Source organism: Cyprinodon tularosa, unplaced genomic scaffold (genome assembly GCF_016077235.1).
Source record: "Cyprinodon tularosa strain WSP-4 unplaced genomic scaffold, ASM1607723v1 ctg691, whole genome shotgun sequence".
Taxonomy (NCBI): Eukaryota; Metazoa; Chordata; class Actinopteri; order Cyprinodontiformes; family Cyprinodontidae; genus Cyprinodon; species Cyprinodon tularosa.
The window spans coordinates 745,279-769,773 of NW_024039442.1; the positions used below are offsets into that span (position 1 = coordinate 745,279).

Genomic DNA, 24,495 nt, shown 5'->3' on the forward strand with positions numbered 1-24,495 from the left:
TAAAGTTACTGTTGAATTTTTGTCCTGAAGGCATTTTTATTTGTTTAATAGACTTACCTAAAAAGAAAACTGCTAATAAAATGTTAGTCAAAAATCACATTAAGGTTCCTAGCAGATGGGTGATAGAACTGTCACTAATACTGATACAACCACATTGGGTGTTCTATGGTCCTCATGAAAAGTAAAAACAGTAATAATTCTAGAGTGAAACTGAATCAAAAAGAAAAAATGGAAACAGGAGTAAAACCTTTTCTTGATCAGCCTAAATATTGTCTATCTGTCAAAAATGGAATAAATGCGAACACAGAACTTCTCTGTGTGATAAGAGTCTGTGGAGCTGCATGGTGGCCCAGCTATCCTGTAGCATCACTAAAGGCGGTTGGGGTTTAAACTCCAGCCAGCAGCTTTCTCTGTGGAGTTTGCATATGCTTGCTATAAATCTTTTGGTACTTTAGCTTCTATTCCTCTGTCCTTAAAAATGTTGATGTTAGGTTTCCAATCACTCATAAATCACTTAAAAATAAAGAAAAAAATCTATTTATTTTTACATTTATGGTTCCATATTTTAAAAGAAACTCTACACTTTCAATGTATTGATGGTAAAATACTTGAAATAGATTTATTGGATGGATGGATGGATGGATGGATGGATGGATGGATGGATGGATGGATGGATGGATGGATGGATGGATGGATGGATGGATGGATGGATGGATGGATGGATGGATGCCAATTTATCTTTATTTTATTTTCATACACAAGTTTTTGCATAAGATTACAGAGGGTGATTAAAAGCAAGTGAACAGTGACAAAAATGAAAAAAAGAGAAAGGAGTGAAACTGTTCACTGTGTTTATTTATTTATTGCTTCTACCAAAATCTTGTTTATTGAGAAATTGAAAAGAGAGATAAAAATCCTAAGAATAATAGATTTAAAACCCTAATTTGATAGTAAGACTGTTGTCAAAATTTCATATATAACAAGGAAAATACCTACCAGTACTACAAAATCTGTTTAATTCAAATAGCTAATAAAAAAATTAACAAGATAATAAAAAATATATTGAATAAAATGTAACAAAAATTGAAGAAAATAGGAAGATATTATTAATTGAGATAAATCTAAATAAGGAGAAAATAACTGACTTTTCTGTTAAAAATTCAGCAAAAGCCAAATAAAGATTATTTTTAAAAACATTGGGTATTTCTCCTACATTCACGTCTTCAAGTGGGCTGTTCAGAAAGTAAGAGTAGTAATAAGAAAATTATACCACCCTGTGGGATTCTGGTATCATTCTAGGTAATACCAAAATTCCCAGAGTACTCAACAGGGTGTCTTGTATAATTATAGGCACATCTAAAAAAAAATTAAGAGGTTCAACTGTTCACTTCATAACTCATTAAAGTACCTTAAAAGCATTTTTATAAGCAGGTAGCCAAACTATTGATGGAGCTGTATCCTTTTGGGAAGTCCAGAAAAACTTCAGATTGCAGGAATTTATTCCATCAAAGAATGTATTAAAGTCTCTACCGTGAATTTATAGAGAAATGTTCCCACCTTATATTTTTTTAAAGTAATAGTATTCATTATTGGCAACATTTTAACGTGAGGTAGGGAGCTTAGAATCATTTGAAGGATTTGTAATATCATTTTGAATTTCTATCTCTAAAGATTAATAAGTGCCAATAATATGTAATCTATATAAGCTGTTTATATATCTATTATAATATCTGATCTATACAAGCTGCTGAAATTGGACATTGTGTTTTAATATATTTAGCAGCTATTAACCTTATTTCATAATTTCTGCAAAATTGAGCTAAATTTAGCAGAAATTGTGTTTTTTGCGTTCCAGGGATTGTGGAATTATTTTTTTTTTGTTGTTGTTTTTTTATTCCTGGAACTACCTGCTTTTAAACCTTGCCACCTCTCTAGTAAAACCAGATTGTATTGCTGGACCCAAACCAAATTTCTGACCCTGAATAGTTCCTTTCTTTGAAACTGAACAGAAGAAAGCACAGCCACAGACATTATCTCACAGAACATGTCTATATAGTTACTCACGCTGTTGCTGAGCAGACTGCCGACTCACCTTCAGTTACACCAGATGAAAGGAAGAAATCACATTCATATTATAGGAATGTCCTGAGAGTCTTTTCTTTGATAGGCCTGTTTTTTCTCATTAGTATCACCAGTTTCTTGAATATAACGATAAAATGAGCCATTCTAAACAGTACTCCAGGGATCTATGAGTGTATTCAGCATTTCGCAGGGAACTGTCTAGGGATCCATCATGAAAAACTGATATTTATCAGTAGCGTGTCTGTCTCATTGGAGTATTTTTTTCCTACAGAGTTACGGGGCTGCACAATTGTGACACTCATGTCAAAGTGCTGGTCTCTGTTTCTAAGCACATGTAGAGCATGCTGCTGAGTGCATTGCACAGATGACATAGAAGCTTCTAAATTTACTAACTTGGCCTCAATAAGAGTTTCCATGGGAACTAGTCAGTCTGCTTGTGATGGTGACGATGTTTGCTCAAAAGCAAAATCTTTGATGATGTTATTACCCATATCTCACGCTCAGACCTGGAGTATTTACTTTTTCTGCAAAAAGAAGCAGCATGGATAAATGTTTAACCTTCAAGCAAATAACTCTTTTATTGTTGCCTCAGTAATTCTAGGTGGTTCAGTTTTATTCTTCTGAATACTCCTCTTTTCATCTGCTGCTTGTGCATAAAAACTTAATTTGCTCAGGTTGATTGTTAAGGAAAGGACAGCAGCAGGATGAGGCTCCGGTTGAGTTTCACAAAGAACACTACAATATGACTCATCCAGCTGGTGTGCTCTTTTTCTTGCATTACATCTTTGTGTTATTTCATAAACACTTACTTCTTTTATATCTCTTATATCGAGTTTCAGAGATTCATTTGGTTGTTGTTTTTTTTTTTTTTTTAAGAATATTAGCAGATACTCTAAATGATACTGTAAAACCAGTCATTGTGAATTATTGCATTGTGGGTAGAAACATGAAAAAGAAATTGGATTAGATTAATTCAAAACTGAAAAATGCAAACTACAAAAGTGCAATAATATCCATGATAAAAAGAGATTTGTTTATTCATATAATAACAGATATGTTGAAATCTTGTTTACGTCTCATATGTTATGATGTTGTAATTATTATGCTATCATAAATGGCTGAAAGGAGAAAATTAATATGCACTTTTGGAATTGCATATTGCATCTTTAGTCTTTTGTAAACATCCTTCTACCTGTCATCTTTTACCAGTCTTGTATACATTTGTACTCACAATCAGTATCTGTTTTCACAAACATTCATTTAGAATTATTTTACCTGCTCCTAGTCTATATCAAGGGAATGTTCTCATGTGGCTCCAATAAATAAGTTCTTGCAGTGGAAGGTTGCTCCAAATAATTTGGGTTTAAAAAGGGGTCGTAACCTCCTGTATTTTAAAGGAGTCTGCTTTTTCAAATAACAAGACAAAACAACAATCAGCCTAGTAAGAATATGTAGAAGTTGAATGAATTTTTTGTATTTTGTAGAATCAAGATTCTGGCCACTCTAAAATGTTAACATTGCTTTCACCAACATCTTGGTAAAAAAAAAAAAAAAACAGTTGACATCTATATCTGTCAGACATCCTGATAACTTTGGAATGAACTATAAGTAATATTTCAGCATTTGTGGAACTTTTATCAACATAGTAAATCAAAATACATTGTACAGCTACATATGACTTTTGAAAATCCAGTAGGCACATGAGGATAGTTTCCCCAAGAAAAAATATTGCAGTAACATTAGTTACACAAACATTTGAATTGGAAATATTTAACCTTTAATTAAAAAAGTGAAGAAAACCTCAGTTATAATCATGCTAATAATTTTATCTAATAGACCTAGACACAGTGATAGTTGTCATTTTAAGTGGCTAATTCATTTGAACATTAAGCCTTTTTTTTTTTTTTACTTTTCACCCTTTATGAATTGGCACATATAACAAGTAGAGCTGAGTATTGATTCAAATTTCAAGAATTTTGATTTTCAAGATTTTGAAGCGATTGCTTTGTTCTAATCTCAAATTGGATTTCTGGCATTAAAAACTTTTTTTTTGTTTTAGCCATTTCCTGAATATCATAACTGTGTGTTTATTCCACATATTGATACCAGTGTAATATTAACATTTAAAGGCCAAGAAATAGACCAGTGGTGGTTAAAAGCAGCTGTAAAGACACTGGAATATTTTTTTAAATCAATCCTAATTAATATGAAAATCCATTCAGAATTGGAGAATCTGTTTAATTTAACACAGCGCCAATAAAAAAGATGGTAATTTTTTTTCAGTCTGTCTCTGATGGCAGTCTAAAGTTTGCTGCTAACAGACGTACTGTTTTTACCTGGAACATCAGGGCTGCTCGGGGTTTTATTATGACAGAGAATATTACCAAGCAGCTTAATTTGCCTTTCTTGTAAGTCAAGAAAATGTTTATTGGTCTTGTTTCATCCATCTAACAAGTAATGCAACAGCTCGATTAGGGTCTACATGTAAAGAACATTGAGAATAATTTTTAATACAAAGTAAAATTCTTCTTGTAACTTATCCTCTTGCATCTCAGAAGCATACCAGAGGTGTATTATAATTTTTTTTTCTCACACCCAGCAATTGGATTTATTTTTATTCTACATGATGTTTTGATTAGTGTCTTTATTGTTTATCATATTTTTGCTCTTTGTTTCTTATTTTGTGGGTAAAATTACACATTCCAATTTGTTATAGTCAATCTCTCTGTCTGCTTTCTTTATAGTTTTTTTTATATATATAAATATTGCCATTAATTTTAATCAAAATACTGTAAAAATTCAGATTGCACTTTGTATAAATCACTATTTTTCTCTGCTATTCTCTACCAGGTGATAGCCTACCACTTCTGCCAGGCAGACAACACCTACACCTGCCTGGTCCCAGAGTTTGTCCACAGTGTCGCCGCCCTACTGGCCAGAGCGCCTCAGCTTGCCCCGTACAGGGAGCTGCTTGCACAGGAGCCTCACTTACAAAATCAGCTTAGCTTGCGCTCCTGCGTTCAGGATCCCATCGCTGCCTTTAGAAAGGGTGTCATCGAGCCTCTAGCCAGCTTACGCAAAGGTATTAAGGAAAAGAAAATGATGCTGAAATCTAAATAACTATTGGTTTTATATATAGGATCATTATTCAGGTGTTGTAAGGGCTCCTGCTTCCATCTCCTATTTTAAAAAGCCTTTTAATGACGCTATGATGGCTCACCAATTATTTCCCCTATTTAAGGTCAATGATAGGAGTGTAGAAATGGATGTTTTGTCATTTAGAACAATGGTTGTTTTATTTGCCTTGTTGAATCATCAGCCTTCCAACAGGGTTTCAAGGTCACAAATACTTTGTGGGGGGCTCAGATGTTGTGGACTAATTAGCTGGCTCAGTCTCTTATGATGCAGTTAGTCAGCTAGATGGGTGTGTTATTATAGCGAGGCTCTCCATAGTCTGAGTAGAGGAGTGTTTTGTCTATTTCATCTCTATTAAAGGGGTCAGAAAAAAAAAAGAATGAAGAGGCCCTGGTGTAAGTCAGTGTGGGATGCCTGGTCGTCGTAGCCTCACAGAGATGGTTTGACAGCTTTGATAATTTGAAACATGACGGATATGCCCTGTATCGAGTCAGTTAACAACAATAGCCTCTAGCCTCTTTCAGCTGCAGATACATCAACCATTTACCCTTTTCTCATTATATCCTGGGCCGTTAGAGAAGGACGCACCAATTGCATCAATATCTCACTCATTTACAAGGGCAACAAGATTGATGGTGGCTTATTGTGCTTCTTTCTCTCCCTACTGTTTCCAGACCGAAGGTTGCCTGAGGAAGATTACATCATACTGGTAGACAGTCTCAATGAAGCAGAGTTCCACAAACCGGACTATGGGGATACAGTTGCTACTTTCATCACCAAAATCATTTCCAAGTTTCCCCACTGGTTGAAGTTGGTGGTCACAGTCAGGACGGGACTGGTGGTGAGTTTGAGTGCGACGGATAAATTTAGCGGCATGCAATTGTTCAGTTCTATTTCACTGCTCTGAATATCTCTGAAATATCCTCCACAAACACTGGAGACACATGAACTGTCTCCAGCTCAGATGTGTGTGAATCCTGTTTTTTATTTTAAGCTCCGTCATTGGCTGTCGTATCATATAGTTGTATCTTATAAAAACTTCATAATGCACTTCAAGGTGGTGTCTGTTCTTTTAGGGTTGATATTACTCACCACCATGCACATGAGCTAAAATTATTTTCCCCTCCTACTCTGCTTCCCTGCATCTGTCTTTCCTTTTTCCTACCCACTCAGTCCCACTCTGTGGTCAGAATAACCTCAAACACATAAAAAATAGCTTTTTTTTTTTTTTAAGACTAAGTTGTCCTGTCGGAAGGTTTATATTTATCATATTTGATAGAATTCCATCCAGATAGTTCTCCAGCCAAATTAGTTTTTATAGAAACAGTCACGCTCAAATGCACATTCAACACTTTTGTGTCTGCATTTCTTCTTCTTACTTAAGCAAATCCGTTTTGCACCTGTCAGTTAAATAAATGCCAAAAAAGTAGTTGAAAAAAAAACACAGTAAAAAAGCTGTCTGCGATGCAGCTACTTCTGCGTTTCCCTTGAAAGATAGTCCGTGCTGATTATTTGAAAATGATAGATAATCGTCCCACTATGCGCCTCATTTCTCCACTCGTTGAAAGAAAACACGTTTTATTCCCTTTCTGTCTTGAAAAGAACAGACTTAGATCAAATCAATAGATTTGTTTGTTTTTTCTTTCTTTTCCTCCCCATAGAGTATACAAATTACTCTGCAGAATTTGCAGTTTTTACTATGAACGCCGTCTCAGTGCATAAAAAAATTTATCTGTTGAGTGACATGATTTAAAGTTATGCAGAATTTTGCATGTGCAAAGTAAAAGGTTAAACGAACACTGACTTCATCATTCAATTACTCAAAATGATTTTCCTACACTGCTTAGATTGCTTGATAGTGACCTGTTGTGTGGGTTCTACCACGGTTTTGGACAAAATAGATCAGAATTTAGAAACGCTGTTCCCTTTAGTCTGATGCATTTTCTCAATCTGGTTGTTAATCTAAGCAAACAGCAGACACATCTGTCCTATACCAAAGCCAAGCCTCCAAATGTTTGCATGGATTACACCGTAAGTTGTCGGTAATGTCAGTGGGAGTCTGAATATGAAGCTTGACAGCTCGCCAGATGATTACATAATTAAATCAGTGTTTGGATGTTTACAAAAGACAGAGTCATTTTATTAAAATGCATGAAAGATGGAATAAAATATGCTTTCAAACTTTAGGAGATGTAAAGCAGACCTGTTGTTCTACTCTTGCATCATCCTGAATATGCAGGAAGTGCTAGAGTTATTAAAAACAGTTTTTCACAGTTAAATAAAGCACAGTCTGCTAAAAGGTTTGCTCAAACCAAATGTCAGCCTCCCTAACTGAAGCACTTATTGACTGAGCAACATTTAGCCAGCACTAAGCAGCTGAAGATGGCAAGCGAAAAGCAGAAATGTGTATCTAAGAGATGCCTGTGAGCAATGGTGGAGCTTGAGTCATTGTCACACTATTTACTGTACTCCTTCCCATGGCTCTGCATGACTCACAGACAGCAGCAACTCAATAACGGCCCTGGGTTTTGGTGCTTTTATGTTTACCACTGTGCCAAAGACATGCTCTTTAAATACTGAGGTATATGTACTAAACTAATAGTGAAATGGCCTTCCCCCTGTGCAGGAAATCACCACCCTCCTTCCCTTTTCTGGCATTTCCCTGGACATCCTGCCAGACAGCAGTGATCTTGGAGCCGACCTCAGTGACTATATCCACCACCGGGTCAGTGGCAGCAGCCAGATTGCCGCTAATGTTACCACGCCAACAGGCTCTGCTCCTGATCCCCTGCTCCTCAGCAAGTTCAGCAGCAACCTCTCAACCCGGAGCCATGGCTCTATCCTCTACCTTCAGCTGACTCTTGACCTTTTCCACAAAGGCCACCTGACCCTGAAAGGAGGAAACTACCTGGTTGTGCCCGTCTCCCTGTCAGAGGTCAGACATTATGATGTTACTTTGCAAAAGTATGAGAATTATTCATACCATTTAAACCTTTTTTTAATTTCTACTTTACAATTAAAATCTGAAATGTGTGGCTTGCCTTTGTATTTCCCTTCCCTCTTATATTTCGCAAAACTGCGAAAAGAACACTTGAGTCACATGATCAGCAACTGGAACTTTTACTAAATTGTAAAAAGATGAAAAAGGAGACCAGTGATGATGCCCACTAGAGCTGTAGGTGAAATAGGATATATCTCATGTGTTTACATCTGCCGTGGCAATGTTATTTTCAGTTATGGCCTGAACAAACGTATTCAAGTGCAATTTTAATTGTATTTGTTAAAGTTATAGTGGAGGAGACAGCCCTCCCCACTTTAAAGAAAAAATGCACATGCACAACCCTGTACCTGTTCCCATGAGGGAACGCCTATTAGATGTGTGCAAGAGCATGCACGAGCCCATTTCTACTTGTGCACGCTCTGTTGCTGTTTGCATCGCTCATCCAAGCTTACTTTCCAAAAGAAGATTTGCAATTTTCCACCATGTCAGATTCACCAACCTTAAGTGAAAATGGGGACGAGCACATAGGACGGCCTTTCGTAAACATATCACCAGAATGTTTGACAATCAGGAGGACCGCTTACTTTGATGATTCCCCCATTGTACCTTTAAATAAAGCTACAGTATGTAATAATTTCATTGATTTACTGACAGAAATGTAACAAGTATGCCATTTATTATCATCTTGGAACTGAAAGTCTCAAACTTTATGTTTGCGTTACCTTAGAAATGGCTATTTCGAATTACATAGGAGTGAGTCTTGTAGACACCTTTGAACTATGGCAGAGCTGACAAACTAGTGACTGTAGAGATCATCATCATGCTTGAATATGACTGCGGCAAGTTAGGCCTACATAAAGTCTAAATCCTACACAGACAAGTAAAATACCATTTCAAAGTGGAAACCATTTTGTAACATGACAGCCTCCACATTGTTGGAGGGGGAGAAGCGGTTGAGGTAGCGGTCCTGTCTGACCATTAGATGTCACTGAAAATTACACACTGTAGCTTTAATGGAAATACCGCAATTGCAGAACTTTGCATTTTTGAGTTTAGCAGAATATCGGCATCGTTTTGCACATATTCGCAATTGAAAAACAGCTATTAAAGGCACACTATGCAACATTTTTCAGTTAATTAATGTGTTCCATAACGTTTTGGATGATTAAATGAGTCATTTCAGGTTGAACAAAGGTATTCTCGGCCGCCCTGGTGGTCTGTGGGGGAAATACCGCACTTGCAATTGCAGGAGCCCTCGGCCCGCACCCACAGGCTCAGAAGTCTCACGAGAGTCGGTCTTGCTTTACGGCGAGAACTGCTACACGCCCCCAGTTAAAAGCATGCTCGTTGCTAGCACAGTGGCGATCTTTGTGCAGTTATCATGGCAGAACCAGCGTGAAAACAGCGAAAGCCCATGTCGGAGCAGGCAAGAAAGAGGAAAAGGGCTCCGGACAGAGAGAGGAGTCGTACACGGGTGAACATCGGGCAAGCTTTTTCCGAATGGCGAGAGCTAAAATAAAAAGAAGGCTGCAAGGCTGACCCGGACCTCGTGTTTCTGCTGATGCGATTGTAAGTAACATTGGAATGGTTTCTCTCTCTCTGTGTGCATGTTCATACTTTCACTGTGTTAGTCATTCGTTGCGTTCGCCTGTCTGCCAAGCTCAAAACAACCGCGCCTGGCTTGACGGAAAAACCAGGAGAACAGCTGTGCATATTTACGACAGTGCACTTTTACTTTCGCCCTCTGGGGGGAGCCTTGCGGAAAATCAACACCGGTTGCATAGTGTACCTTTAATACCTCTAAATAAAATACACCCAATCAATCAATTACTTACTGAAATCACATGGTTCCTACATCAATTCTATCTGTGTCTAATATAATCTCATCATATGTTTGTTATAAAATGTTGGAGAGCACAACTTTAAACCTACCATGATTGTAAAGTGTACAGCTTTTAGCATTTAAAGGCATAGTGTGGAATTTTTGCGAATTTTTGAAAAGACCTGCCTTCTTCACTTAAAAAAGTAAATGCACATGCACAACCCTGTACTCACTCCCTACAGGGTCTTTTACTATGTAAGAAAACTAAACTAAACCTTTTGGCCTATAGGCAAAATGGCATGATGGAACCATCAAATGGTCTCCGTCCAGACTGATTGCACAGAGCGAATGATGATCAAAAAGACTCTAGAGGTTCAAAGTTGATAGAGATTTAGCCCAAAAGGCTGTAATCGGTGAAAAAAATTGGATCTACACCATGTGAATTCAGGAGAGGAGGCTAAAAAATAAATGCAAACCACACCTTCCAGCTTTTTATTTGTGTTGTTTCATTGTGTTTATCTGTCTAACAAAATCCTAATTGAATATAGTTTTTTTATGGCAAAATGTGACATAGTTAACTGGGTATAAATACTTATGCAGGACAGTGTTTAGATCATGCATGCAAAAAAAGATTCGACTAAGAGTGGTGGACAGCTGCTTCCTTCATTGGGTTACTGTTTTCATTTACTGTCTAATTGTCAACATTTAATCCCATAGAGATAAAGAAGCATGCTTTACTTTAGGTGTATTTTTCGAGCTGTCCTCTCTTTATCGGCTAAAGTTTGTTGTCTTAACACTCGTCTGTCACCCTGGTGAGGTGCCTGTCAGAAAATGCCCCGGAGCTGAAGTAATTAGTGTCCACGCACCAATCACACAGGCAGCCAGCTATTGTTCTTGCCTTGTCTTTTATAAAAACAGAGATGAAGCTTACCCCCACACTGTTCCAATTATTAAAGATAACATGACAAGATCAAAAGCTTCACACACAATGCCAGAAATAGTAAATTACAAGAAAGGTAAAGAGCAGAAGCATTTTGGAAATAATTAAGAGCGTTAAGAGATCAGGAATTTAGATGAGCATGTGTTGTTGTACACTTAAAAGCACGAGGATTAACAGATTTTGTGATGAATGTGGAAAAGAATAGGAGGCTGTTTATGCGTTAGCCGGTTTCTTATAAACTCATTGAATAAAAGGCTGCAGTGATTATTCTCTAAAGTGATGGAAAAACCTTCTAACACATTCAGGGTCCAATGCTGTAAAAGGCTATAATTTGACCAAATTAGGTCTAAAATTAAAAGCTTTATGGATGTCTATATTGACTAGATGTTAGCATTCTCCTGAGATCCAGAAGAATAATTAAATGCTGTCAATGTGGCGCCTGAACTCATAACCTTTTCAACCAGTGTTAACATCCTTCTGAACAAGTACTTTACAAAGAGATGCTGGCACCACAATATGAGACAGTCTCTCTGTGTTGTAATTACTCAAGGATTCTGGACAATTGCCTTTTTTCATTAATATATATTTAGAAGAGTCCAAAATATTTTAACTTTTCGCCAAAGAAATGCTCTTTTAAAGAAATTTTGTATGTGAGATATTGAAATTATATCTGGGTTTCTTTGGGAGTAAAATGAATAAAAGTGAAGTGGTTTTGTAAAAATCCGTATGGTCATGTTTCTCTATCTAAGAAATAAATCTATTTATTTATTTTTTTTTTACATAATGTTAAAAACTGTGCTACATACAAATGAGCCAAACACTCAACTTGGGTCAAATGAACAGTTGTAGGTTTTTTATCTGTTTTCGCTAAGAAATCACCTTTTGCAAAGTTTCCTTTTGATTTGTCTAAAGATAATATTGTAAAATACAGGGAGCTATAATTAAATAGAGATATTTATTTATTGCATATTCTCATTTTCTCTTTGAAACAGATGGACCACCTCTATCAAGGAACATACAGCACATTTTATGTTTGCTACATTTAACTTACAAATTAAAGATAGCTTAGAAAAATGATTGCTGGTGTGTTAGAGTTCTTACAAAGAAAAAAAGAAACTGGCTTAAATTGGATTTGCAGACCTCAGGGCTCTGCTGTCAACACCGTTATTATCTTCCTGATAGGTGCATTATTAATACCTCTTATTAGTTAAAACTGCAATATCATAAAATAAAGTTTAAAAAAAATCAGATCATCACTAAACCTCTTGGCTTTGCTTTAAACCCCCAGTTTGTGCTTTGGGCATTTAGCAATATGTTTTCTTGGTATTTGAATGAGGCATTAATGAATCGGTATGAACTGTGGTTTAATTTTCAGGACTGAGGTCCTCATAGTTCTTCCCTTTCCAAACAGTTTATGTTAAAGCCAGTTTTTAAACATGTTTAAATCATTGGTATCCTTAAATCTTTTGTTTGCTCACGTCCTGCATGTTGTAGCAGCAACCCTGGTCCAAAACATCTGAATCTAACAAATGGGACATTACATGATTCCTGTATGACTTAATTACATGCAGAGGAGCTGAATCAGCCATTCAGGGACATACAGTATCTGCATGCAGGATACTGGCTCATTTAGGACCAAAGAATAACATCCTGACAATATGATGCTTCAGCACCATAAGGAAGACATTAGCCAGAAGATGAGAAATGCTTCTTTTTTTTTTATTTAGCCATTATGCCTCCATATCATTCCAAATAGTTCAATTATGAGATATTTGGTTCTCCTGGTCTTACATCCTGTGAAATGTGTTGTTGCAAAATGTAAGCATGCTTCAGGCAAAAATCACTGGATTGACTTCTAGTGGCTTCTAACTGAACTAGACTGCAATGAGTTTTGGGACATTGAATTTGTGGCCTGTTTGGTTTTTTTTCCTGCACAAATTCCAGTTAGGAAGCTCAATAGACAATTTCTTTAGCTTCACTGCTCCATTTCTACTCTTATCTATGGTCAACTGTTAGATAGTAGTATTTATCAGTGTATTCGATGTAGGTTCTCAGTCATCAAAAAAGTTAAAAACAAATCCACTGGACTTTATCTTTTCTTCTTTTTTTCTATTTTTTCTTTTCTTCAAACATCTTCAAACTTGGAAAAAAGTTCAGTGGATTTATTTATAACTTTTTCTGGGATCATTGTATTCCAATCAAAAATCTATTCAATTAGTTGAATTCGGTTGCAGGAAACATCTCAAGGATTAGTAGCAAAGCAAAAGATGTGAATATTTACAGTGTGTAAGGTTTTTGAACCTGTTTGAAAAAAAAAGTTATTGTTAATCCTAACTTAATTCACTGACCCATTTGCACAGTCCCTATGCATTAAGAGATTTTTTTGACTAGTCCTACAATACAGAAATACACTAAAGTTTCAATAATTAGTGCATTGCTCCAGATTTTCTTTATATAAGGACCGTATTGGTAAAGTGTACATAAACGTCTGACTTAACCATAAAGAAATCTAAAGATCAAACAATCTGGAGAGCTGAAAGACAAACCAACTGGGATCTTAGGGGGAAATGGAGGCTAACATGCTGACAAGCTTCTGTTGTTTACCTTCCACAGCAGATGCTTTCCTTGGTCCAGATGATCTAATTAGTGTTTACAATGAACCCATATGAGACAAACATCTGACATGCAAGAGTTTTTAAATCCTGTGCAGCACTATAAACGAGTGCAGAATTTTCATGCCCTAATACAAAACCACTCAGACTTTTTGTGCGGCAATATTTGTAAGGAAATGAGTTGAGATTAGATCTACGTAAAATGCTTAATGCTTTTCATACAAAATCTATCAGCTCTTTAATTGCTTCCCCTGTCTGTTAGGTGTACCTGCTGATGTGTCGTGTGGGCTTTCCGGATAAGGAGGTCTTTGAGCAGGTCCTTCCAGTGCTAAATGTTGCGCTGGCTTCTCTGCACCCACTGACTGATGAACAAATGTTCAGGGCACTCAATGCAGGCAGTGTGAAGGGCGAGCTGGAGTGGAACGACTTCCAGCAGAGATTAGACAGTCTGGCTGGATTCATGGTAAGACCCCTGATGTTCTTTCATGAAAGAATCTATGAAGATTCAGCCTTTGTTTGGATTGAATCCGCTGTTAAGTGACTAAGATCTAGTAGTTTAGAAGTGTTTTGCCTTCACGGTGTGAACCTAATACTTAGTATTGGAATCCTTTCATTTGAGCCATTTTTCTGTATGATTGCTCTGTGGATAAAGGTCAGGCGCAGGGATGGCACCCGGATGCTGTGTCATCCCTCCTTCAGAGAGTGGTTGGTTTGGAGAGCTGATGGAGAAAGCGCTGATTTTCTTTGTGATGCAAGGTGAGCTCAATTTATCATGCATCAGTTTTTGGTATTTGAACGCTGAAATTATTCAACTGTTGCATTTGTGTGTCTACAGGAGTGGCCATGCTCTCCTAGCCTTCATGTTCTCTAGGCAGGAGGGAAAACTCAATCGTCAGCAGACTATGGAACTGGGACACCACATCCTCAAAGCCCACATATTCAAAGTGAGCAGCTTGTTTAACTCAACTTGTCCTTAATAATTGTTTCTGAGAGATAAATTTGCTTGTATTTGTTGAAGTAAACAGGGGTCAGCTTGATTCCAGTTTGTAGCATTAAAGATGTCTCTGAAAAACAAATAGTGGTCTCCAACTCAAATCTTTGAGGGCTGTTTTCTGCAACTTTTCCGTGTCCCTTGCTTTATACCCCTAAATCAAACGATTCTCCATTTCTCTAGCATGCAGACAAGTTCTGCAGAGCGCTGCTAAATGGCTGATGTTGGATTCAGTTGTGTTAGAGCAGAGACTCATCTAAACAATGTGCCATAAGGACTGGAGTTTCAGACCACAGCTCTAAAACAACTCAAACTTAAACATTACTAACAGTTTGAGTGTATTTATGAAGTCTTATGTTTTTACTATCTTCTAAACTTAGTGCTGTCAATGCCTCTTTACTGACTGTGTGGCCTTGTTAATGTCATTATTTTGGCGCTGATGGATTACTTGATTGCTTATTTCATTCACCTGACCAGCTCTGTCCTGTTCCTTATCATTCATCATATACACCTGTTCTGGTTGCCTATTTAAGCTGCCTGTTCCCCAGCCATCAGTGCCAGATTATTCCAGAGCCTTTGTGTTGAGAGTTATCTAGCTGTGTTGAGAGTTATCGTTCTACAGTGTTCTGATTGATCTGACCCAGTTCTGTATTTGGACTTTTGAGCTTCCTGCCACTGTCTGATTTGTTTGCCTGTCTTTGGATTCCTCTTGGATTCTTCTGTGGAATGAGCCTGAATCTGCCTCTTGACTTCACCCTGTGGATTATCCTGTCTTCCTTCTTTAGCTTGGATTCGATCGCCTGTCAGCTCTGCGGCCTTAGGCTTCCGTGTCTGAAACTCTCTGGCAGCGTCCATCTTGTCAGACGATCGGCTGGAATCATCCTTGTTCTCTGGGCTTGGACTAAACTGTCAAACCAGACGTTCCTGCCTCAGACACCCTAGCCGCTGCAGGGTGTTTTGTCAAATGAGCATACCCGGTCAGACCAGTATTACCATAGTCAAAACCCGTTCATCCCTTTAGTTTATCTCTTTAGTTTTGTACAATAAATACACTTTAAACTACCTCAACAGCCATGTATTCCTTTTGGCATGTACAAAAAAACAATTGAATTACACACTTTTTCGTGTTTTTCAAAGCGTATGGGGATCTGGCCTTAAATAGTTTTTTTGGGACATGACTAAAGGGATACACGCCCATTGAGGTAGTTTAAAGAGCATTTTTCATACAAATCTAAAGAGATAAAGCAAATCTGACGTCTTGCGCATGCATATTGACTATAGGTATGTTGATCTGATGTTGTATGCTGATCTGACAGAACACCAGCAAGGCGGATTATTCCGTTTCTGTTTGAGTAAACGCTTTTTAAGTATTCCCACTGTATTCTGTCTTGCCTGAATTCTGGGTCCTCCTTTCTGAGCCATTACATTTAACTAGGTGAGAACATTTTATAGATGTAAACAAATGCATAAGTCATGATATGTAAGATAGTATAGAGTCAGTAGGCGCATTCCATTAGCCATCAGATTGTGAAATTGTGAAACTTTGCATTTTCGAATGTAGCAGAATATCAACATAGTTTTGTGGACATTTATAATGTAAACACATCTATGACTGTCAGGGTGGACTTAGCTTAATTCTCGTTAGAATTGTCCCATTTGTTCTGCAAACCTGGCCCTTTCTGCCTCACTTCTACTGCAGAGGAGATGATGACCACTCATGATAGCACTACACAACCTTTAAAAGAAAAAGAAAAAAAGATTGTACTATCCCTTCACAGCTATCAAGATAAGTCATGCACAAAAACATCTATAATTGATGTTCTGTCTGTGTGAGCCGGCCCCACGCTCTTCACTGTTCATGCTGATTTACTCCTCAGACACGATTCAGATTGTGCTGTGCAGATCTGAGCAGGTGTTATCTGACTGTGTTTTTCTGTGTTCGTCACACAGGGCTTGAGTAAGAAGACCGGCGTGTCCTCCAGCGTTCTTCAGGCCATGTGGGTAAACTGCAGCACAGATAGTCTGTCAGCTGCACTGGGCTCCCTGAGAAACCTGTATACCCCCAACATCAAGGTGACACAGAGGAGAACTCATATTATGATATCTACACACATTATTATGATATCTACACACAGAAATATCATGGTCAGAGATTTTGTAGTTTTTTTTTTGTTTTTGTTTTTTTATATTCTGTAGGTGAGCCGCTTGCTGATGCTTGGTGGAGCATGTGTGACCTGGTGTACGGAGGTGATAGGGCACGCTCCCATTCTGGCTGTCCATGCGCACTTGGGGCATGTTGAGATGGTAGCTCTGCTGCTTGAAATGGGGGCTCCGATAGATGGGACCACTGGCAGCGGCATGACTCCCCTTTGTCTGGCGGCTGCAGCAGGACATGCCGACATCGTCAGCCTGCTCTGCAAGAAAGGAGCCAAGGTTATTGTTATTTCTGTAAAGTTAGCTGTAGACTTAGATATCTGAAAGGCACTGTGTTTTTTTAAAGCCAACACAGTTTGAAGACGTACTCTGGGAGAGGGATGAATTGAACAGGGCTCATCTAGGCCAGGGTATTAGAGTTGAGAGTCCTTCTGTGTTCCCTCTGTGCCAGGTGGGACAGGCTGATAAGAGTGGCCAGTGTGCGCTGGTCCATGCTGGGCTAAAAGGCCATGCAGAAATCATTAGCATCTTGCTGGGCCAGGATTGGGGAGAAGATATCCCGGCCGATCCGCAGCAGCACCATGGAAATGAATCTGTGACTGGAAAAACACAAGCAGCCCAGCAAGCACTGACGGCTGCAGCCAGTGTGGGACACACACAGGTACGGCACAGATTAAAAAAAAACAAAGTGTTTAACTCTGATGTAATTCATCTGTATGTAGATCACGGAGCCTGTCCTCAGCAGACAGAGAAGATTTTCTTTGAAGCTGATTGTTATTTTCCTCTACTTTAAGCTCTGCTTGGTGCTCGGGTCTGTTTTCAACACAGCAAGGCAGCAATAGAAGACTGTCAAAATGTGTTATTTCGTTTCTGCAGGTGGTGAAAAGCTTTCTGGACTTGAAAGATGAACAGCTGGCAGTGCAGATGGACGCTCACGACTCACTCTGGGGAGAAACTGGTGCATTTCTCCTATCAGTCACAAAGATTTATCTTTCTCACCTATTTTTGTCCATCAGTGGGGTTCTGGAGTCAGGCTCAAGGGCTCCAGCACTATATGTCAGGCTTATTCTGTCTCTTTGCTGCAGATTTGAAGCAAAATTAAAAAATCCCACTGTGCATCCATCTTTATTCCTTTTAGTTTTATAACCAAGGAAAGCTCTGGTTCATATCCAATGACCTTAATCTTTCTAAAATAAAGAATTTAGCAAAAAACTGTTCAAACGTGATACTTTTATCACAGATGCAGATTTCTGTTAGGTCCGTTTGCTGAAAGTATGGTGGAGGAAGCCTGCGTCTGTGCTTGCAGCACCATTATGGTGTAATTGTATTAAAAGGTCCCCTGCAGTCCAGAGATCGAAAATGTGAGTGCATGAAAAAAACCCTGTAAATCTTACATAAATGAAATCCCTTCATTATTGCGTTACAGACCATAAGTCCATGTGAAATGGTCATGTTAATGTCTTTTCACTGAACCAGGCCTCCCAGGTTCTCCTTAATATACCTAAGACAGTAGCAGGAAACATTGCAGTTATTAAATGTTGCCTTAAATGATCAAATTCTCACTTGTGTACATTTTAAATCCAAACAATTTAAGGCAAGGATCGAGCGACTGTTTGTTCTTTGTCCCTTATGACAATGCCTCCTCATTAAAGGCAGCGTTATATAATTGACTGGCCTCTGAGGCATGGGATGCATGAAACATGAAGTCCTTTGCTGTTGTGTTAAACGCATCAATACCTTGCCTTCATCCCAAGCCGCTCAATTAGCTGCAAAACTGTAGAAAAAAAAGGGACCAACAATTTATGATAAATAACGTGAGCTGGTTATGGTGCAGGTTATTAGAAATGTACCTTTTCTAAGCTGCCTTGGATTCTTTAGCTGTATAAAGAATTTGTTCAATTTTGATAGACTTTTTAGTAAGCGGCAAGTTTGGTCAGTAGTTTTTTTTAGATTTTATTTGGACATTTGAGTTACTGGTAATGTTATTGCTTAAGGTTAATTTGCTCCATCATTTTTAAAACCAGTTGCAGTTTCAATATTTGTTAAAAATAATTTTCCTGCTTAAAAAACCAAATGCGTCAAAAAATGGTCTCATCCAATTTCAAAAGCTGGCGATAGCATCCCTTCTAAAATATTGATGTTTGACCCCTTGGAAGCACTTTGTAATTTTTTTAATTTCTTTTAAAAGATGATATAACCAAAGATTTATTTACTTACCTGGATAAATATAGCATTATTTTCCTAAATTCATCCTATTTTAAGCACCTTAAAAAGTCAAAAATTTTTAGCTTAGCTGGTTAAAAACCTGGTTGTTTGCACTGGAAAGGGATTCCATAACACATATTAAAACTGGTTTCTGAAGGAATGAATCAGGAATTATTAAACTTGGAATTTCTATATCAAAGCTCAAACCCCCCATCAAGTGGGAATTTCTAATTTAATGCATAAAACCCAGATATTTGCCCAAAAAAAGTAACCAAGCAAGTTCCTGACTTGAGTTATGCAAGAAGCTGCAAAATGAACATTAGCCATATATTATCTATATTAGTCTGTATGTATTATTTTAAGCATCTGTGGATTAGAGAAAAGCCTTGATATATTTATATATATATATAGATATATATTTGTAAAATTGTGTCCTAGGAACAGAAGCAATATGATTTTCATTTCCTTTATTGGTGGTTGTACAGTAAACCTCTTATGAAAACTCTACATTTAAATGATTATAGCAAGAAAAGTCTATTTTTCTGTCCGTTTTTAAGTGATGCCTCTTTTTCTTCTTCCCTCCTTAATACGGCGATTCCATCCCCTTCTGCTCGTTTTTTGATCTCTCTGCCAACCCTCCATCAGTGCTGAGCGCGGCAGCAGGGAGAGGGCGCCTGGAGATGTGTGCGTTCCTCCTGGAGCACGGAGCGGAGCTGGAGGTACCAAACCGCAGAGGAATGGTCCCACTGTTAAGTGCAGCCAAACATGGCCACCAACAGGTGAGGAGAGGGCCTTTGTGGAAGACAGGTTCTCCTGCATCTGCTTCAGTATTACCAGGGAGAATATGGGATGGGCTTAAACTGTTTATGTGTGGATATGTTTGCCAATATAAATGGCATGTATGGGGGAATCCATCTTTTCTAAGGGTGAAAAGATTTTCTAGCAGAGAAATATTAAAAATATAGCTGATTATGCACAATTATGGCAAGGATAGCTTATCTTCAACAATAAACCATCAGTTTAGTGATAACTTTTTTTTAGTTCAGGACCAATGAATCATATGTATGCTCATATAGATTAAATTGCATGTTTTATGAGTGGATGTCTCTCAGGTAATATTCAGGTTTTGAAGCTAAATTCATGGTTCCTCTTGCTGCTGAAATGTCTTTGGACAAGAAAATTACAGTGTCCTGCATGACAACTGCTTCTAAATTGCAAAAAAAAAGAAAAGTTGATTGAGCTGACTTTACATTAAAAATATATATATTTTACATAAACTCTCCAGATCAGATAGATAATCTTTTTAATTTTATTCTACATGTGAGCAACTGTTTAAAATAAATTTGAATAAAGGATTTATGGTTCTTTTTTTGTCATATTCAATATTACATGTTTTACCTTGTTTGAAGTGGACAGTAGGCTAAAATATTAAATCTATGGCAAAAAAGATAAATAAAAAATATAGAAAGCAATTGGGGAAAAGCATAAAGGGTTGTGTTGAGATATGTTTTATATAATTGTCTCACTTTTTCTGCAGGTCGCTGAGCTACTTTTAAAGAAAGGAGCAGATCTAAATATTAGTGACAAACAGGGTCGCACTGCACTGATGCTGGCTGCCTCTGAGGGACACGCCGCCACAGTTGAGCTCCTGCTTTCAAAGGGTGAGAGAGCCGCCAAAGTCCACAGCTACACCCAGTTATACTTCCTGAACATCAAATGGCTAAACAGGACCATCTGTATCATATGTCGGTTGCAGGTGCCTCTCTGTCTTCAACCGATCAGGAGGGGCTGACCGCACTTAGCTGGGCCTGCATGAAGGGCCAGAAGGCTGCTGTGCAGCTTCTGGTGGAGGCAGGAGCAGATCTGAACCAAGCGGACAGGCAGGGGCGAACCCCGCTTGACTTAGCTGCCCTCAACGGGGATGCGGATACAGTGGGTCTTAAACTTTTATGTAGAAAATTGTTTGTTTTTGCAAAGAAATTTTTAATTAAGATCCTTGTAGTCTTGCAGAGAGCCTGATGACAATCAGTTGCGAAACATAATTGTTGTTTGACTGGAATCATAATTAAATCGTTTGCATTGAGGCAATCAAACATCACACAGAGTCACAACGCTTCACATCGAGCCTCTTGATCACCAGGAGGACAATCAAAACTTTCTGATGATTAACATTTTTCAAGAATCAGTGAAAGGAACAAGCAGTGCACATTGTTGTTAATGCACCACATAGGGCAGCATGCAATCAGCTAGATGACTGAGGTATAAAAAGGATGCTCTGCTGGAATGTGAATGTGTTTTTTTTCCAGGTGCACAACCTTGTGGAGCATGGAGCGGTGCTGGAGAGATCAGAGAACAGCAGTAGCAGAGGTCCAGATCGACCAGCGGGGTGCCAGAACCCAGCCCTGGTTGCCTCTCTGCTCAAGAAGGGATCCAAAACAAGTAAAAGCTCAATGCCTTGCAGAACAGCTTCACGCCAAGTTTCAACTCAAGGAATCTTGCAGTCATGATTATTTAATGCTAAATCCAGCAGCTATATCCAACACTCCACCAACCACAAAGAACATGCAGTTGAATCGGCTAAAGATGAGAGCATTTTCATGTGCATCTACCAAAGCCCGATCAATAAATGATTTAGATGAGCTTTTTTTTAGCACAGCAGTAAAGATTATTGCCACATTTTCATCTGATCTTCTCTGAATTGCTTCTCGCCTCTCTTTTTTTCTTGATCTCCTTCTCAACCAAAAGGCTACAAAACTGCCCCACAGGATCGATCAGGTGCGTGATTTATAAAACACACAGAGTCAAAGCAACGAGGTGAGTCACATGGTATGAAGATGAATGTTTTTTCACGTCCATTAGGTCATGCTACGTGGGCCATGGCTTCATCCAAACCTGACATTCTCCTCATCCTGCTGCAGAAGCTGATGGAGGAAGGGAACCTACTCTACAAGGTAGAGAGTGTTGTTAAGAATCTCTGATATAAATGGCCCAAAGTGATCCTGGTGTGCTTTGTGTTTCTCAGAAGGGGCGTATGAAGGAAGCAGGCCAGCGCTACCAGTACGCTCTGAGAAAACTCCCTCGAGAGGGGCAGGGAGACGAGCTGAAAGGACTCAAAGACCTGCGAGTCTCCCTCTATCTGAACCTGTCACGCTGCCGCAGAAAAACCAACGTAAGGAACGGAAAAAAGCTATTACACTCATGCACTATTTAACACCAGAAGTTCTATTAGATGCTGAGGGAAGGATGACAGGATCACTGACCGCTGAGGGAGATGCTTCCTTGAGATCTATAATTTGTCGCTTTAAACATGAAAAAATACTGCGGGTACTATCGCGGCACCCTGCAGAAATATTGTTCCTTTTTAGACCTAATTTGATGTCTCTCTGTGGTACAATAAACAGAGACAAAGACCCGCAAGCAGGTGGAGACATAATGTGCGTGCTGTTAGTTTGGAGACGGATGTGTACAGCCTGCAGCCAGGTTTAGAAACCACCCTGGTGATGACAGACGTCCTAACAGACTGTAAAAATGCCATCCTTAGGGTCAGTGCGGCCGATGAATAATGGAGCAGATAATGTGATGTGATAAGGTCACTCTCTCCGGCCGCCAGGAGTGCTTTCTCTTTCTGTGCTTTTTTCTGCATGGTGGTTTATTCACAGTGAGCCGGCCAAATTCGTGTTATTAATATTGAATGTTTCGCATTAACAGCCAACGAGGGAGAGCGTACATGATATCATCATTACACATTCAACAGCAGCTTTCTGAGTTCAGCAGCCGATCCGACCTCCTTCTCAAGGACAAACCCGCATTGTATTGGTGTCATTAAATATTCACCTGGGAGTGATGAGACGGGCATTGAAAAACCTGCGGGAAAAACAAGCTGCTTTCAGCCTGTTTCATTTGCTGTTCTTCCGCTCAATTAAAACTGATCGCAGTTTGAACAGCTGTAGGTCTTCAAATCCATACAACTGAAAACTAAATTTTTTTTTTATCAGAAAAGCATCAGATTTCTGCTGCAGAGGAAACACTGCAGCTGTCTGCTTTGGCAGGGTATCACACGCAGGGTTTGGGATCGAAACAAAGGAGAAATCTAGAACTTATAGTGATGTGATAAAGTATTAGAGCCATTACCGATGTCTTCTATTTTTACCAAAGTTAATAACCAGTTAATATGAAATGTGTTTTTTTTTTCCCTGAGTGAAAATATAACTGGGCCCCTCTTGTATTATAAATGAACTCCCATCAGCTACATTCTAATCGCATACAGGCCTGATTACTGCCGGGACTGTAGAAAGAAACCACTGAAATAGAACCTATTTAACAAATACAGTTAGAATATGTAAAAAATAAGGAGACTCTACCATCAACTAAAGTGTTTCTAAACAGATGAGAAACAGATATTTTCTTGAAAACTGTTGTTGTTCTGGAACGTTCTTAATTAGAAAAGCACTCACATGATCTGGATCATTACCAGATTTGAACAAATTGCTCCTTGGAAAGAGTTGCAATCTTTAGTAACAGTTTCATTAAAATCCTTTTATATGTTTAGAATCAAGATGCAGTGTGTCTGCAGCCTCTGGTGTATGCTCTGCACTCTACATTCTACATTCACTCTGCTTTCTTGTTTGATCAGCAGAACGTGATTTTGAGTAAGGCATTGCTCATCTTTCCTGTGTTTCTGTCTTCGGTAAAATACTTCTGGAGTTTTTGAGTCAGATGCTGAAGCTGTCAGTAGTCACTGCTGCCCCCCTCTGGTTTAGGGAGGAACTGCTTGTGCTGCCAAACATCCCCAGCCATCTCACAATGTTAGAGAAACCTTTAAAAAAAATTCTGCATCCAGATTATGATGTGGATCATCACCAAACTTTAATGGGTTGCTCCTTACACTTAGGTCAGGGTTTCCGCGGTTCATTAAAAATCATTAAAATATTATTTCTTAAATGAAGGCCGTATGTTTTTAAAAGAAGCTCGAGGCAGAGAAAAAACTAGGGGATTGGAACGCGCAATTTTAAACAAAAGTGACTGGAAAACGAGGAATTCGGGACATGGCTACAGCCATATATAAATATATGTAAATATATATATATATATATATATATATATATATATATATATATAGTCATGTGTACTTGTTGATGGCATTAAAAAGCATGAAATTAGAGTTACTAATTCCTGTATAAACTCTGTAGGTGCACCTTTTGTAAATAATTTCATTAAATTACGTTCATAACTTTTCAAATTATCCTGTGCACAGATGGATGGATAAACAAGCAGATAAACATGCATACAAACTCGACTAAAAACATAACCCCTCCTTGGTGGAGGTAAAAAGGCTCCTCCAGTAAACCAAATTAAGAAACATTTTCCACAAATTACTCCAGGAGCACACTGAGCATTGATCCAGGAGGTCACAGTCAAGAACCGAGATCAGCATCTGAAGGTCTGTAGCCTGTAGAGCTCAGTTAAAGGATTTAACAACAAAAAGACAGAGGCTGGGTGAAAATGGCCTCCCTGGGAGTGCCCCACTGTGATGCTCTAATTCTGATATGCAGC

At 38.4% G+C, this 24,495-nt stretch overlaps 1 protein-coding gene across 2 annotated transcripts in view; it reads left to right on the plus strand.

Moving 5' to 3' along the window:
* LOC119771867 (protein TANC1-like) overlaps nt 1-24,495 on the plus strand; it is a 54,906-nt gene that overhangs the window by 28,019 nt on the left and 2,392 nt on the right. For both annotated transcript variants that reach the window (XM_038268061.1, XM_038268062.1), the window contains exons 11-27: nt 4,933-5,164; nt 5,892-6,058; nt 7,844-8,152; nt 13,855-14,055; nt 14,245-14,348; nt 14,428-14,536; nt 16,534-16,656; nt 16,780-17,016; nt 17,189-17,398; nt 17,614-17,695; nt 19,588-19,721; nt 20,480-20,603; nt 20,699-20,874; nt 21,249-21,381; nt 21,688-21,717; nt 21,802-21,893; nt 21,965-22,111. In XM_038268061.1, the coding sequence (XP_038123989.1) occupies nt 4,933-5,164; nt 5,892-6,058; nt 7,844-8,152; nt 13,855-14,055; nt 14,245-14,348; nt 14,428-14,536; nt 16,534-16,656; nt 16,780-17,016; nt 17,189-17,398; nt 17,614-17,695; nt 19,588-19,721; nt 20,480-20,603; nt 20,699-20,874; nt 21,249-21,381; nt 21,688-21,717; nt 21,802-21,893; nt 21,965-22,111 (2,610 nt within the window). The remainder of the gene's footprint in view (nt 1-4,932; nt 5,165-5,891; nt 6,059-7,843; nt 8,153-13,854; nt 14,056-14,244; nt 14,349-14,427; nt 14,537-16,533; nt 16,657-16,779; nt 17,017-17,188; nt 17,399-17,613; nt 17,696-19,587; nt 19,722-20,479; nt 20,604-20,698; nt 20,875-21,248; nt 21,382-21,687; nt 21,718-21,801; nt 21,894-21,964; nt 22,112-24,495) is intronic.